Here is a 17,111-nt window from a genome sequence, read left to right on the forward strand (position 1 = left end):
GTATGTGTGTGCATATACATATATATATGAAAAAGTTTAATTATTTAATGCTTACTAAAATTCTGTAATACATATTTCATTAGAGAGAGTTTCTCTGAACACAGAGGTGTGAGACTGAACACTGTGATACTTTCTGTTTCAGGTTTCATTTGTACAGTACAGTGATGAGGCAAAATCTGAATTTAAACTGAATACATTTGATGATAAGGCGCAGGCCCTTGGAGCTCTTCAAAATATTCAGTACAGAGGTGGAAATACACGGACAGGTAACTCTGACCTATAATTATATTTCTTTAGTATAAATTGTTTTTGGAAACTGCCTCGTTATCCTAGTATTGCATGGCAGAAGGTTTAGGTTTGTATATCCTTCTGTTTTAGTTTTGTGGCTGTCACCCTTTCAAGGTAAAGTAATGGATTTATRTTCTTGTGGATAACATGGCTGATTCCTTACTCATTGTGCACTTTGCAGGCAAAGCCCTCACATTTATCAAAGAAAAGGTCTTGACTCGGGAGAGCGGCATGAGGCGAGGCGTTCCCAAGGTACTTGTTGTTGTCACAGATGGTCGATCGCAGGATGAGGTGAGGAAAGCAGCAACGGTCATACAGCATTCTGGTAAGCGATTCACAGTACCTAGCTGTTTCATTTCCTTAAGTGTTAAGCAGTATAGTTTAAAAATGGTGTTTCAGTTATCTGGGAATTCTTTATTCATCATTTGTGGACTCAGAAATGTGTGCTTGGAATGGCTCAAAACTATTTTAAGAATTTAGATCTCCTGGGCCAGACTTGCTTCTTCTTTCTCTGTCCTCTCTGGGGGTAGATCTGGCTTCCAAAGGCTTTCAAGGAATTCCTCATGCATATCGTTTAGTAGAGCTGATTTTCAATCACTTCTTCCTCCTCCTTGCTGTGTGCACCACTCCTTTCTGGTGCCCTTGAGGTCCTGGGCTTGGCTTTTTTGAGCTTTAAGCTGTAGCTGGCATAAGCTAGAGGAGCTTCATTTAAAGGAACTGCTATTGCTTGAGCTGGGTCTGAATTGACTCCTTCATTGCCTTCCAAGCCGAGAAACATTGCACTCCCTCTTTAGATTTCCTGAATGTGGCTTATGTGTAACTGAGGACCCATTCCTTCCCCTGCCATCACTAGCCTCTACTGAGACCACCCAGCAGTTCTGCATTTTAGTGTATGAACCACCTGGAGTTCAGTTCCCTGAGTAAGAAGATGATGTACTTCCTTAAAAAAATCACAGACTTGCAGGGCTTAGAACAGACTATGAGTGGTCATCTCTCTGATCTGAAGGAATCAACTCTGTCTAGATTACTTCTAAAAATTTTTGGCTAACCTATTCATAAAAACATCTACAGTCTCCCTGGATAATCTGCTGCAGTGCTTAACTACACTTATAGTTGAAAAGTTGTTCTTCACATCCCACTTAAGTGTTTCTTGAAGCTAATGAAACTGCTTTCTTCCTTTCATGTCCCTAGTTAATCAGGAAAGCAATTGATCACTATCCACTTTGTAACAGGCCTTCATATTTGAAGCCTGCTGTCATTTCCTGTCTCTGTCTTCTCTTTTTCTAGACTAAACAAACCCGTTTCCTTCAACCTTCTCTGTTGATCATGTTTTCCAAGCCTCTTAKCATTTTTGCTACCCTCTCTACTGGCTTTGGTTTCTTTGCATCTTAAATATAGTGCCCAAGACTGAACACAGTATTTCAGCCAAGGCCTCACCAATATTGGCCAGAGAGTAATAATTATCTCCCATCTCTTATATATGTCTGTTAATATACCCCAGAATGACATTTGCCTTTTTTGGAGCAGCATCCATTGTTCATTCATAGTCAGTTTGTCATCAAGAACAGCTTTTAAATTTTTTTCTGATGTATTGCTAACTAGTTTTTCCATGTTTTATATGCATATATTTGATTTTTCTTCAGGCTAACAGTTGTATTTAGACAATCTTACCTTTGTTATCTTTCCATCTGTGAATCTCTATTGTGTAATTACTGCTGTGACAGCAGCTTATGAAGATATGCTTGTTTTAGCTTTGACTAAGCTTGTCTGTGCAGTTTCTTGTCACTGAAATTTTGTGGGAGATTTTGCTATTTAGTGTTGAATTCTGCAGCGACATTTTTTTCCTTCCCTGTTTTGTGGTATGGCAAAGAGAGGACAAATTATCAAGTGGAGGATTAGGTAGAAGAGGGGAAAGAAAGAAATGAGTCAGAGAGACAATTTTGTAAAGGCTAGAAGATAACAGGAAGCTAAAATTTGACATAGAAGGCAAGTAGAAGCTATTATAAAGATTTGAAAAGGAAAACAACCCTGACAAGGAGCAGATTATACCRGTACTCCTGCTGTTATATGATTAAATTCTAGGGGCTGGATTCTTCTCATTTAACTTAGACATCTAACTACTAAATGTCTGGTCTGAGCTGGTCATCTAGGTTCCTTTTGTGGTCATTGAATAGAGCAACAAATAGGTGTCTACAGAACACAGCTTCTCCTATCTTAAAGTAAGCATCTTAGGGAAGTGAGATGAACTGCATTCTGAATCCGTCTCTGTCTGTTGATTATAGAGGAAGCCTAGACAGCTAGCTTAGACTCGTTGTTAGCTTGGAAAGTAAAAATTGGTGACATGAATCCCACCCAAAGAACAAGAGAAGGAAACAGAGAAACATGAAAAGCAGGAGGTGGCAAGAGTTAAAAGATCAGATAAAAGTAGATAGTGTGCACAGAGATTTTGGACATAAAACAGATTTGAGATACTGTAGAATGGAGAAGATTGTGCATTTTGTGTGAAAGAGTGAAGGGACTGTGGAGCCAGGCCTGTGAGCTTGGATAATGCCCGACAGCAGTCAATGAAAGGAGGATAAAGTTTTGAAAGAAAGATGCAAAAATCAGTTTAATCCCTCTTGAACTTTGGTAAGGTGAAAGGATGTCCAGAATATATGCTCATAAAGAAGGTCAGATACAAGACTTGGTAGAGCTTGAGAAGTCAATGACAGAGATGGTTTGTGAAATTTTGACCTGGAGAATGGTAATGTGTATTAACTACATTTTGCATTAAAAGTGTTACTTTTACAGGTTTCAGTGTCTTTGTGGTCGGCGTGGCTGATGTGGATTACAATGAGCTGGCCAAGATTGCCAGCAAGCCCAGTGAGCGTCATGTATTTATTGTTGATGACTTTGATGCCTTTGAAAAGATTCAAGATAACCTCCTCACCTTTGTGTGTGAGACAGCTACCTCAAGTGAGTAACAGACAGTGTTTTCCATTGTCCCCAAATTAGTACATTTGCTTACATATTGCTACAGTTGTCATCCCCTTTACAGTACTTTAAAATAAGTGTTCATATAGAAAAATTATGTTTCATTATAATTACACAGGGTTTGAGAGAGGAAGTTATTATTTTTAATTTGAACTAGTTATTGTATTTTATGTAATCTTGTCTCACATTTCAAGATACTGGTGTATYAAAAAGGGAATAACAGTCTCTAAGAACTGCTCTTCAAGAGGAAGCAGAATAATGTCTAATGTATACTATGGGACATGACAGGTCTCTTCCTTGCCACTGGTCTGGGTGCAGCTGAAGTGTGTGATATTGTTTTAAAATTATTTAAATTAAAGTCCAGTTGTTTACTCATGTGAAATCCTTTTATGGCAAAAATGAAAAATTCTCAGGCCTGTCGTGCAGCTATGTACTCCCTTACTGCCTCATTTGCAGGCTGCTGAGGAGCCCTATAAATCTGCAGCTTTTTCTTGTGAATCTGACAGCTAATATGCAGTCTGACTCATGTATTAAATATCCATGGAAAGATTGTGTCATTGTGCGCATTTCTTCTTATGAATTGGACTCTTAAAATATTCTTGGGGTTCATTTATTATTCCATGCAACTTGTCGTGGTAGAAATACACTACTGCAAGTAGTGAGTAAAGATTTTAACAGTTCATCTACTGCAGAACAGAACACAGGATGACAAACGTAACAAAAGCTGGCTGATAATTAGTAACAGTGCAGCTTTTCTGGTAATAAAACTTTTTGAAGTATGTACATGTTCATATCATGTTATGTTTTATTAGTTTGAATTTACGTGTTGTTTCATTTCTTTTAGCTTGTCCTCTTATTTACTTGGAGGGATACACTTCACCTGGTAAGGAGCTGTCTATAATATTTTGGCATAGGTTCATTTGTGTCATTTCCCACAATTGCGCTACAGTGTTTCTTTTYCTTTCCCCTCCTGATTTAAAGGCTTCAAGATGCTGGAATCATATAACTTAACAGAGAAGCATTTTGCTTCTGTACAAGGTGTATCACTGGAATCAGGCTCTTTCCCAAGCTATGTAGCATACAGACTCCACAAAAAYGCTTTTGTTAGCCAGCCAGTACGGTAAGTTGTCTGTTTAAACTGTTTTCCTTGAAGACTCATACTTAGGGCAAGCAGGTGGAGAAGGATTAATAGAGTTTAGAGCTAACAGCATTAGTACCTTATAGAAGATGCAGTTATTTGGTGTTCTTTTTACTGAACTCCAAGAAATATACTCCAAAGAACATGTCGTTGTTCTCATGAAATGCTAGTCTTTTTCTTCCTTCATGATCTGCTTATTGCTCTTTTTTTAAGACTATGCTTCTTAACCATTCAAAGCCATTCAAGTTATATATAATGAGTATAATCCACAGTTCGGCCTGAGGCAATTGAACAACAGCCTCTTTAATACAAAGAACTCCACATTGCCAGAGGGAAATGGTTTCAGTTTGGAGGGATAAGTACCACTTTTTGCAGAGGCATCATACTGCAGTAGGCAGCACCCTGATGTCATCGAYGTGGGGTAGTTTCTCCTTTAGTTGAGTTGCCATATTTGGCAAATGGAGTGCAGTTTTCAAGGGCCTGTAATCCTCGAGCTTGGTTATGGACAGTAATATGCAGTCTTTCTTTTCAACTATCACACACAAAAAAAAGAAGCAGAGTTAGTTTGAGTAAGAGGAAGCTAGTGGTAGAGGGAGAACAGTATCTCCCTTATTGTTTTTTTACATCTGTTCCTCTCCCATCTTCTTCAGTATGTTTTAGAAAAGTCATACTGAGTCAAAAGAGATGCCTAAAGCTAGCCCATTACTCTTATTAGATTAAGGAAGTTTAGTCATTTGTTCAAACAAACTTTTGAAAACTTCTGCCATCCTGTGAGATTGGTTAAAGATCAGATCACATATACAGGAGCTGAGATGTATGAAGAATTAATATCCTTTTGCTAGCCTTCTCAGCTCACAACTGTAAAATTTTAGGACATGAGGACTTTTTCTTCTTTGATGGGCCAGTATAGTTTTGTGTGTGAAAGATCCCTGACAGTCTGGATTTTTACAACCTAGGGAAGTGCAGATAATTCCAGTTAGTGGGACCTTGTTTTGCAATTCTGTTATATTAACATAAATCTTGCATTTAGCAAGATAAGTAAGATGATAAAAAGATAATAAAAAGACAGAGTTTCTGTTTATTTTAATTTTTGAAATGTTGTGATACATATTCTGTTGTCTTCTGTAAGAGGTGGAGTAGACTTGTCAGAGTACTCTTGGCACTTATTTTTCATGAGGAGCCAACAAATAATACTCATTTCAGACTGAGGCAGCAAGGCATAAAAGTTTCCTGTTCCTGGTGGCATAGTTGTTTTCATATCTGAGRTAACTTGGTATCAGTAGTGTTGCTGTATCTACTTTATTATTTTCTTTTTTGCATTGTGCTGTGTGTTGTTGTTGACTTAATGATATGACTATTATTGCAAAATGTCTCCAACTGTATGGGTACACGAGCTATGCCCAAAATACAGAGCAACTTCTCTATTAATTTTAAGGTTTCTCTGTCTACGTTCATGAGGCCAAATTGCACTCTAAGTCTGCAGAAGTGCCAGTATATTGGCTAAGGAGAGACCAAATTTACCTCCTTTTTTACAATTCCCTTCCCGTATTTTCCCTCCTTCAGAATATACTAGAGGCSATATGATGCATATTTTTACTTCTGGCTTTCTGTCTTTTTAGTGTCTAACAGTCTGAACATCACAAATCTAAACCTCAGCAGTCAATGATGAATGAGGTGGAGCCTAAATACATTATGAATTTCAGGGGATACATTAAATATCTCCTTGCTTGTACCTGTGCCTGGCTGCCAGCATAGTCAAGGGCAGTGTTTTCTGTTGCATGGCTGTCTAAAATGGGCCAGGTGAAAGACTAATAAAGTCATGATCTTTCTTTTTTCTATACTTATCATGGAGGAATTTAAAATATGTGTAGTTTATGCTGAATCTTGCCACCAGAACACATCTCCAAGACCTCTTGGTCACATTGGCTGTCCCCATAACCGTGGATATAACCATGGACTCAGAGATAGGCTGTGAGTTCATCTTAACAAATCACAAAATGATTTTTATCACATAGTTCTTTTCTATTTGATGGGGCAATTAAAATGGTCAGTTCTGTTAAACACTGTGATTCTCCGTTACTCTTTTGCCTTTTCTTTGAAAAAGAGCAAATTATGATGATCTTATTTATTTTTCGCATGTGTTTTTGATGTGAAAAAATGTCCTCAAATTCTCTTAACAGGGAGATTCATCCAGAGGGATTGCCACAGGCTTACACTATCATTATGTTATTCCGCCTTCTGCCGGAATCACCCAACGAGCCTTTTGCAATTTGGCAGATTACAGACAGAGATTACAAACCACAAGTTGGAGTGGTGCTCGATCGTAAGGATGATTATGCTTATTGAACAGAGAATTTATACTTTATAAAGTTACTTTTCATGCATTCTTTCCAAATCTTTCCAAAGCCAAAGCATTTTTACATGGCAAAGGGATTATATGTTTTTTGTTTTACAAGAATTTTTTTACTTTGTACTTTAATTATTCAACTAAGAGTAATTCAACTAAGCTACGTTTTGACTTTGTTATTACCTCTAAAACCAGAGGAATGTACATCTATGCAGTTACGGTCCTGTAAAGTTATCTATAATCCATGTTTACGCAACTGAGTGGTGCATCATATTTTATCCATGAGTGTATCTTAGGATAGTGATTTCAGTAGTACATCTAAAATGAAATGTATTATCTTCATTTGTTGCAGCTGCCAGCAAAGTATTGTCATTCTTTAACAAGGATACAAGGGGAGAGGTTCAAACTGTAACTTTTGATAATGATGAAGTAAAGAAAATCTTTTATGGAAGCTTCCACAAGGTAAAGAATTGAAATTATGAATGTTATTTTGTGAAGTGCCATTCTTTGAAGCAAAAGACAAGCAAGCAGAAGCCAGAGTCAGTTGTATCTACTCTCTGTAAGTTGATGCAGGGCCTTACAGATTATGTAAAAACAAGATCTCTGAAGTTGTAGCTCTTGTTTGTTTATTGAATTAAAGGCCTAGTCTGAACCCAACATAAGAGATGATTTTCCAAGCTTGTGTAAATGGAGGGGTATATCTGAACAAGATTTTATAGCCTGGTTCCTGGCATATGAAAGAGGAAGAATAAAAGATAAACCTAAAAAGGGGAAAAGGAAGCTATRATGAGAAAAAATTGGAGGGGAGTGCAATGATTTGGAATCATTCAGAGAAGAGGAAGATAAGGCCACAGAGAGTAAGCAGTTATGAGAGTGTAGATGAAGGCAAGGAGACAAGTTTGTAACATAAATAGCATATTGAATCAGATTTATATGTTTAACAAACATAATGCATTATATATATATTGTACATGTGCATGCATATTGATATATTGTTGGCTTTAGAATCACTGGATCTAAAATACTCCAAAACATTTAGCAGAGATTATTCAGTTAACTGAGGAAGCAACAGTAATGAGAAAGAGCACATAATGGATCGTATAATCTATTTGCATATATATTTCTGGATAGATGAGGGAAGAGCAGTAGATATTGTCTACCTTGACTTCAGCAAGGCTTTTGACACTGTCTCCCATAACRTCCTCATAGATGAGCTCAGGAAGTGTGGGCTAGATGGGCAGACAGTGAGGTGGAATGAGAACTGGCTGAATGGCAGAGCTCAGAGGGCTGTGATCAGCAGTGCAGAGTCTAGTTGGAGGCCTGTAGCTAGCGGTGTCCCCCAGGGGTCAGTACTGGGTCCAGCCCTGTTCAACTTCATCAATAACCTGGATGAAGACACAGAGTGCACCCTCAGCAAGCTTGCTGATGATACCGAACTGGGAGGAGTGGCTGATACCCCAGAGGTCTGTGCTGCCATTCAGAGAGACCTGGACAGGCTGGAGAGGTGGGCGGAGAGGAACCTCATGAAGTTCAACAAAGGCAAGTGCAGGGTCCTGCACCTGGGGAGGAATAACCACATGCACCAGTACAGGCTGGGGGCTGACCTGCTGGAAAGCAGTGCTGCAGAGAAGGACCTGGTGGTCCTGGTGGACAAGCTGACTATGAGGCAGCAATGTGCCCTTGTGGCCAAGAAGGCCAATGGTATCCTGTGTTGGATTAGGCAGAGCATTGCCAGCAGGTCGAGGGAGGTAATCCTCCCCCTCTGTTCAGCCCTGATTTATGAAAACTTGATCCTGCCAGACTTGCTTCCCTCTAGCCATTGAGAGGTGCTTGGTTCAGACTAAACATAAGTCTAAAAACACAAATTTAAAAATATTTTCCTGCTGCATTAAGCATGTATGTTTAGGGCAAGAACAACAGTGAGTTGCAATTGCAACATTTTCAGTCAGCTGAAATGCATATGCTCATGTTTTCCCTTATCTGCCTTCTGTTTAGTTTAGTTTTCTTCTGATGACTAAATATGGCTGCAGTATACCATTTATTTTCTTTATGATACCCTCTCCTGCATGACTAGTCACTGCCAGCATTCCTTTAAGGATACTGATAAGAGGTTGATTCTGTCAACTTGCTGATGCTGGAGAGTACATTGTGCACTTAGCTCTGCTATGGCTGAAGGCAGTGAAAGCTGGTGCCAGCCTTCTAATGTGTTGAGACTTGATCTCTTTAAAACACTGATGACTACAAAAATCACTCAATATTATAGAAGCTGGTGTTTTCTTCAGAATTTGACAAACAGAGGATAATTCCCGAAACTGCTCCTAGACCATGTCCAATTATTTTTGTGTTTAAAATTTATTTGATGACTAATTATTTTCCTATATATGAAGAAACACTTATATCTCATTAACTTTGTGACTGATATTTATGAGTGGGCTTGGATCACACCTGCATTAGCCTCTCTTTTGTCCTTGGCATTTGGCTCTTTGCCTTTCTTCGTTTGATACCTCAGTAGGACAACTGAATTTTCAGGAGCTGTGTTAATCTACTCGAGTGAGAAAAACTGCCAGTAAAGGCGAGAATAAGTACTGTTTTGGTGTAAAAGTGGAGCCATTCTTATTGCCAGGAAGTAATGTTAAAACACAGACCAGCATTTAGCATGCCTCATTCTAGCTGTCAGTTTGAGAGCTGAGACTTCCTTTCTTGAGTCCTTCAGGTGAGTGTTGTGAAGCTCTCTACATGCTATACTGCCAGCAGTATGTTTTAAGTGCCCACTGGTGATTTCATTGACGCTCATAGTCATATTTTACCTTGTAGCTTTCTCTAAATGTGATAGAGCTGAGCAGAATTTTCTGATAACACTTACAATAAAGATATGCTTATTTATCAGAGCAAACAGGGAACAACTCTCAACCCCAGCAACACTAGTAATTATGTTTGTGTTACACTTGTTGGTGAAAAGCAATTAAAGGGAAAATAAACATCCAGAATTTTTTATTATTTAATTTTAAATGCACTCATACATATAACCAGAAAACAATGCCAAGATGCAGAACAGTGTCGAGGAGTAGCAGCCATTTGCAAAATATGTTAAAACTCTGGAATTGTGAATTCTTGGTTATGAGACTATTTCTTAAGCAAAACTGAATCACATATCTGTTGTTCAGTGCAGTGGGCAAACTCCCTTCTTCTTTTCCCAGAGAAGAATCAAAAGTTCACATTTTGATATTATTAAAAGTAACTGGGGTAGCCTTGATTTAAATAGCTGTATTTAGGATCTTACACCATGTAGCTGAGAGCAGACTCCTCTGGACTCTCTCCAGAATGATTACTGAGATTGCTATATGAGTCATGTTGCTAATGATAACATCATGGGACTCCCCAGCTCATGTGCTGGGAAAGCCTTATGTATCAACCATGTTGATTAGCTCCTAATAAAGGTTAATAGTAGTTTCAGCTGGATGAGAGAAGGAAAATAAGATTACCACATTTCAAAATGTACTTTTGCAATTTCTCCTACCATCCAGTTTCAAAGAAATGACAAATCTTTAAAATACAAGAAGATGTTTTCCAAAATGTCAAACATTTTTGTGGTTTTTATTCGATGACTTACTGGCTCATTCAGTGAAGCACAGTTAACTACACCTAACTGTGCAGGAAAATTTCCTTTGGCATACTTGAATTCTTTGCGTAGCATAGCTATGGTGAAAGCTGTTGAATCTGGCAAGTCCCATAGGAAAAATCCTGACTTCCTGAGACAGCCATTAAATTTATAACTGAATGTTTTGGAGAGACAGACAACTTCTACTTTCTTTCTGCTTACCATGCTAGACTTCCTTTTAGATTGCATTAGATTTTGTGGTAGTCAGCCACAGGAAATTTGATAATGAACATATGTCTTTCTGTTGGTGTACATATGGGATAATAGTTTGCTTAGCTTATTGATGTGGTTCATTTAGCAGTAGATCAGAAGACTGTCAAGCTTTGTCTTAGAGGGGTCCAGGGAGAGACTCAAATATATTTTCTTTCTTAAAAGCTAAGTGCCACCTGGCACCAGAAATAGTCAGAGATGATGCTTTACACTAGTGCATTAGAAATTGGAGACAATGTTAGTTAAAGTTGTTTTTTGAAAACAAAATGTACAGATGTTTTATTTACTATTAAAACTAGATACACATTCGAATTAGAGTTATGTCTGGGCCATGAAATTTGGGCTGGAATTCAGAGCTGGTATTAAATGAGCAGTGAACTTAAGAGAGGTTGTCAATGACTTGGGGGAGCACTGCTTATTTTTGACTGTATTGAGTCATTTCTTACTTTGGATGTAGATGATGCTCAGTCATTGCTGGTTGAACTTTTTCAAATTAGTGGTCCCACTCAGTATCCTGAAATAGGTTCCCCTCTCCTAAGTTTTGTGTGAAAATGAAAATGGAGTAATATGCATATATGCAGAAGTGTCCTTTGCTTTATTTAATTTGTTGCAAACAGTTAGAAAGACCTGCATGTTAAGTACCTTTTAGAATTAGTAAATTACATCTGTGATGAGTTTAAAGTGTTCAGTGCAGTCATTAACCAGGAAAATGTAGTCATATAATCAGATGACTGAATATATGATGTATAAATGATAATGAATTTAAAAGTTTTGGTATGATGCTTATTGTTTCATTTTGGGGGAAGTTTGATTTGCAATCCCAAAATATACTGTGGACACACTCAGTTATCTTTCCAATTGTTTCTTACCTGGTTAATGAACAATGTTCTGAATGTTAATTAGAAAAAAGCACCCTTATAGAGAGCACTGAGAATTAAACTGTGATGCCAACTGAATTTAAGATAACAAAAAAATAACGGCAGTTTCAGAAGTCTTAATTCAAATTATATAAAGCATATACATGTAATGCTTAGAGGGTTTGAGATAAGCTGTGCTGATGCCTTGGAGACAACTCCACATGGGAAAATATTTATTATGGAAAAAAAGAACAAATTCTCAGGAGATAGTTCAGCACTTGTTGACTCAGGACATTTAAGGGAATTTCTGTTCTTTCAACTTCATACCAATTTTTAAAAGTAGTTATCAAATAGCAATATGTTTCTGGAAGGTTATGTGCTGTGATAACAGACGACTTTGAACATAAACACCTACTTCAAGGATCGTTTACTGATGGTCTTACCACTTAGATATTTCAAAAATTATATATTATAGATCTTATATGTTATATAGAAGATACTTACAATACATAAGGTATATACAATCACTGAAACCTTTCTCTTGCCTTAAGATGTTCTTCCATCAGCTGTCTATTAGATTCACTAAAATGTCAGACAAATGTCAGACTTTTTTTTCTTGTGGAGTCCTGAAGGTCTTCTGTTTTCATGGATATGTAGGAAATTCACTTGCATAACTTTCATTAGCATAATGGCAGTGACCTCATCAAGTCCTTTGCTCACATTGAATGAGCGATAGATTCTCCTTTTGTTTTATTCATACATGCTCTGTTATTTAATCCTGTGCAGTCACAGCAGGACAAATCACCATATTTCCTCTGAGATTTTAGAAGGGTAACCTTTGTTTCAATTTCTTTTGTTTTTCTGTTTAAAGTTTACTGTTTTCCCCAAACATTTCATTCTCTTTTCCTTGTCAACTTGCTCTCCCTTTGCTACAGACTTTGTTTTCTCCCTCCTTAGTTTCCCTTATTTCTAATAATTAATCTCTTCCTCTTCTTCCCTGTTTCCTCTTATTTTGGCATATGATTTTGTAGCCAAATTTCTTTCTTGGAAATTTCTGTCTTGCATCTCTTGTTATTTTGTCTTTTTCTGGGCAGGCTTCTCTGCTCCCTTCCTTCATCTCTATATAACTAATGCCTCTGGTTGAGTCATCTATGGAAATTGAACCCTGTATCCTTGGATCTGAAACAATCTATGCTCTGAACTACAGACAGAGTCTATTAGCAAGTGGGCAGTCACAGACTCATAAACCTCTTGTGTGGTCCCAGCCATCAGAAGAGGACAAGAAAGGCTTATATTCACTTCCTCTCCCAAATTCTTCTCATTTTTGACTTTTATTCCATCATAAAGCAATTTTCAGGCAAGCTTTTTTAAAATAGTTCATTGTAGTATTACAATTTTATATTAAGTATTACTTATTAGCCATGCCTATTTATTCATTTTAATAGACCTTCAAGGAATTTTAAAGAAGTAACTAATGTAGTAGGTGTCCCTTAAGTTAGAATTTTTCTCCTGCTTGAAAGTAAAGCAGGATTTTTAGAAACCAAACTTAAAAACATATTACAGAAACTAGAAAATACTGTTAAAAGTGATATATGCCTATGTGCTCTTGGTCAACTTTCTAAATATTACATTAAACCCCTTTTTCAGGTCCATATTGTTGTAACTTCATCAAATGTTAAGATTTACATTGACTGCAGTGAAATATTGGAGAAACCAATTAAAGAGGCTGGAAACATCACAACTGATGGCTATGAAATGCTTGGGAAACTTATGAAAGGTGACCGGAGATCAGCAACAGTAAGCAATAATCATTAATCCATTTATTAATGCAAACTCTTGACATTTTCTGAAAAAAGAGATGAGAGATTAGGGATTGCTGAGAAACCGGTATGGCGTTTGAACCTTCCAAGTGTCTGTATTGCAAAACCTGACATACTCAACTGAGAAGTTTGGTCATTCTCTTGACAGTGTCTCATTCTAGCAGAATTATAAGAACAAAAACTAAATGGCTGAAAATTGCAGACAGATAAATTCAGACGAGAGGGGAAATGTTCTTCTTTTAATAGGGAGAGCAGTTGGTCATTGGAACCATTTACTGTGTATTCTCCATCACTGGAAATCTTTAAATGAAGATTGCTTTGTTTTCCTAAAAGATGTTATTTAATGAACACATTTTAATTCTGGCAAGTCGTATGGTCTTTCCTATACTGGATGATCACAGTGGTCCCTTCTGGCTTTATGATCTGTAAAGCTATGATGAAAAAATGGCTGCTGCTATGAAAGGCACATAATTATCCTGATGGATTCACTATATTTAATGAGTAATCAGTGTTATTACTCAGGCTTCATATTAGAAGACCTAAGTCTGAACTCTGATCCATGTGTGCAAATCATAACACCTGAAAAAGTTTCTTGGAACACGTATGTTTACTTGTATGTATCAAACTTTGTGGCTCTGAGGGTGGAAAAAAAAAGAGAGAAAACTGTTTTTACTATACAGTCTACCTAATGTCCCCACTTCAGCCTTTCTGTAAAACTATTCCCGGCTGATGTCAGTGGAAAGTTTCATACATGAATCTAGGTTAATATATGACCCAAGGATTGCAGACCTTAGAGCTGGTCCAGATGTTCTCTAGCCAGATTTCATGCTGAAGTGCGCAGGCATTCTGCAGATGTAGAAGTTCATCTGTGTTGTTCATTAAGTATTGTGAAATAGTTATTGGGTCACTTTATATGGTTACCTTTTGCCCCAGAAGAGGAGGAAGCATCAGTGCTTGAGGTTGCTTCTAGCCTTAAGTAGGCTTATTTTTTATTTTTTTAATTTATTTTTTTAATTAAATTTAAATATGTTTTCTGTTATTATTGTCAAAAAATAAGTGAAAATGTGAATGATGTTAACCATATTAGAAAGAAATCGTCTTAGGAGTCATTTTTAATGGTAATGCCACCAGGTTTTATAAATAATGTCTCTTGTACCTTTAACTGATCAAGATATGAAGCCATTTGCCTTTCTTTTACAGTTTGAAATCCAGAATTTTGACATTGTATGCAGTCCAGTTTGGACTAGCAGAGACAGATGCTGTGACCTTCCTTCTATGGTAGGTATAAATGAACTGGGGGCTGTTCAGAAAATCATATTAATAACAGATTGAACAATTTCAATATTAATCTGGTATTATACATAATGATGACAACACATTTGAATCACATTTGTCAGAGCAGCCAGTAAACAACACTATATTTCTAAGTTTTGTGCCTGAGAGAAAAAGATTCATGTGTGCTAGAATGAGCCCCTTAGGAATGGTGGAAAAAAAGTCAGTTATATTTTGTATTTCAGTGATATTTAACGTCCTCAGAATTATGAATGGAATAGCTATATTATTTTTTATTTCATCTGTTGTTAGATTGGCCTTCAAAAAGTAACTAGTTTTTCTTTGGCAGTGCAAGATGATTGTCTAATGCATGTGAATATTAAAACAACAGAAACTGCATATGATTTTGTTTTTGCCTGTGGCCTTGCTGTTAGTGTCTTATATTTTTCTTATATTTTCTCCCAGAGAAAATAATTTGCTAAAAATATGAAAAGTCCTGCATAAAAAATTTGAAAAGCACTCTTTAGCTGTGAGTTCTACTGTACTTGAAAATAGTTGGGATAATAGAGATTCTTGCTGTTATTGTTGTAAAAAAGAAAAATAGGCTTCGACCAAATACTTTTCTTTAAAAGTATAGTAATAATTGTGGTTGAATTTTCAGAGGGATGAAGCAAAATGTCCAGCTCTTCCAAATGCTTGTACCTGTACTCAGGACAGTGTTGGACCCCCAGGACCTCCTGGACCAGCTGTAAGGAACTATTTAATGATTTTCTGGATTTTAAATTTATCATGGTACTTTTGTGTTGATCAAAGTGAAAAGAGAGAGTTTTGGTTTATGCAGGCAGAATTAAAACCAGCTAATTTTCTTCGCCGTATATCTTGTGGAAAGTTTGACACTCCTGTTCTTGTGTTCCCCTAGTAAGTGGAAACTGCCACTCAGTTAATTTATGGTTTTGCAAAACAAAGGTCAGTCAGAGAGACAGCTGCAATCAACAGGTTCATAACATCATATTAATCTGTTCTCCTTCCTTCTTAGTTTAGACCACAATTGGGCAGCTCCTGCCATCTATACTTGTCTATATAATCTTTTTCTCATATTTTCACTTTGCTTACTGTGACTAGCTCCTCACTGTTTGAGAGATTGGAAAATCTGGCCCAATCTCAGCTTGCACTTCATGTACAAGGTATTTTTTGTGTGGAATGTACAAATACTTTCCCTAAATACAGAGTCAGAATTTCACTCCAAGGAAAGACTCTTTACTCTGTCAGGGAAAGAAATTAGTTACTTTTTTTTTTTAATGTGGAGAGATAGTACTCTATGGAATGGACATGCTCCTACCAGTTGCTTTAAATGTAAGGGAGTTATATTCAGCCCACTAGTCCTACTTCGAAGCTATCAGCAAATGMTGCATCAGGCATATGAAGCCTGTTTAAGTTGCCTATCAGTCTACTGGAGAGGTATCCAGTGACTTTGAGGGTTACTCTRTCTCAGAAAACTGGATATAGATTACATAAGTTTGTATCTGCAAAGACAAAAATGATAAAAATAGTTAATGGGTGGAATTGGCAAGGCTGAAGCTGATGTGGTTTACTGAAGTCCTGATGCATCTTTTGCTCTTATTTTAGTACTGTTAGCATTGTGATCTATACACCTCAAAACTTTGTGCTTTGACACAGAAATTTGACATAGGCATAAAGGGGATTCATAGCTCACAGTAGTATGATGTACCCTTGCTTGTATAAAATACATTTCTTTCCAAATGTTCACTTTAGGGTGGTCCAGGTGCTAAAGGTCCCAGAGGTGAAAGGGGTTTGACTGGATCATCTGTAAGTATCTTTCTGGAGTACATCTATCACATTGTGACACACTTACCTGTATGAAAATTTGTATGCTGAATTCTATCTTGTGCTAAGAATGGGGATTATAAAAATTTAATTGGAAATACATCTATATGTTATTTATGTATAGTCTATCTATTTAAGACTATATATGCAGCCTAAAAGGCATTGACCCCACATAAGGAAACTAGATCTCAGGTATGAGGGTGGAAATACACACTCTGCAGCATGTTCTCTTTTCTTCAGTATAGAGGAGACAGGCTTCCAGTTAGCACTGCCAGAAAGCTTATATTGGTCTGTGACTTCCAACTTGACTCAGAGACTAGCTTGTGGAAATATATGGCATTTGAGTAACTGCTTCCAGGATATAGCCTATTTTGAAGTGTTAGTGTGTCTCCAGGCTGCTGACTTATCCTAAAGTGCCTAACCCAAAAGAAATTGCAGCTACAGATCTAAGAAGAGGTTGTAGTTTTAAATCTTGTTTTATTTTCTGCTTTAAGGGGCCACCTGGTTCTCGTGGTGAGACAGGTCCTCCCGGGCCTCAAGGTCCACCAGGTCCACAGGGCCCCAACGGGCTGTCGATCCCAGGAGAACCGGTGAGTGGCCATTGGAGTGTGGGTGACATTGTGTGCGGAGACAGAGCTGTCCGCGGGGGCAGCGGTCTCAGGAAGAGACTGGCAACCTTGCCCTAATGCTCCTTTTCCCCTGT

The 17,111-nt window shown here is 37.4% G+C and overlaps 1 protein-coding gene across 1 annotated transcript in view; it reads left to right on the forward strand.

The window, feature by feature from the left end:
• Window positions 1-17,111, forward strand: part of COL12A1 (collagen type XII alpha 1 chain) — a 107,453-nt gene that overhangs the window by 68,943 nt on the left and 21,399 nt on the right. Inside the window, exons 45-56 of the mRNA XM_026079032.1 lie at window positions 143-266; window positions 470-613; window positions 3,079-3,243; window positions 4,106-4,144; window positions 4,243-4,381; window positions 6,580-6,722; window positions 7,099-7,208; window positions 13,119-13,268; window positions 14,492-14,569; window positions 15,225-15,311; window positions 16,337-16,390; window positions 16,903-16,998. Of these exons, the coding sequence (XP_025934817.1) occupies window positions 143-266; window positions 470-613; window positions 3,079-3,243; window positions 4,106-4,144; window positions 4,243-4,381; window positions 6,580-6,722; window positions 7,099-7,208; window positions 13,119-13,268; window positions 14,492-14,569; window positions 15,225-15,311; window positions 16,337-16,390; window positions 16,903-16,998 (1,329 nt within the window). The remainder of the gene's footprint in view (window positions 1-142; window positions 267-469; window positions 614-3,078; window positions 3,244-4,105; window positions 4,145-4,242; window positions 4,382-6,579; window positions 6,723-7,098; window positions 7,209-13,118; window positions 13,269-14,491; window positions 14,570-15,224; window positions 15,312-16,336; window positions 16,391-16,902; window positions 16,999-17,111) is intronic.

Source organism: Apteryx rowi, unplaced genomic scaffold (assembly GCF_003343035.1).
Source record: "Apteryx rowi isolate R43461 unplaced genomic scaffold, aptRow1 scaffold_490, whole genome shotgun sequence".
NCBI lineage: Eukaryota > Metazoa > Chordata > Aves > Apterygiformes > Apterygidae > Apteryx > Apteryx rowi.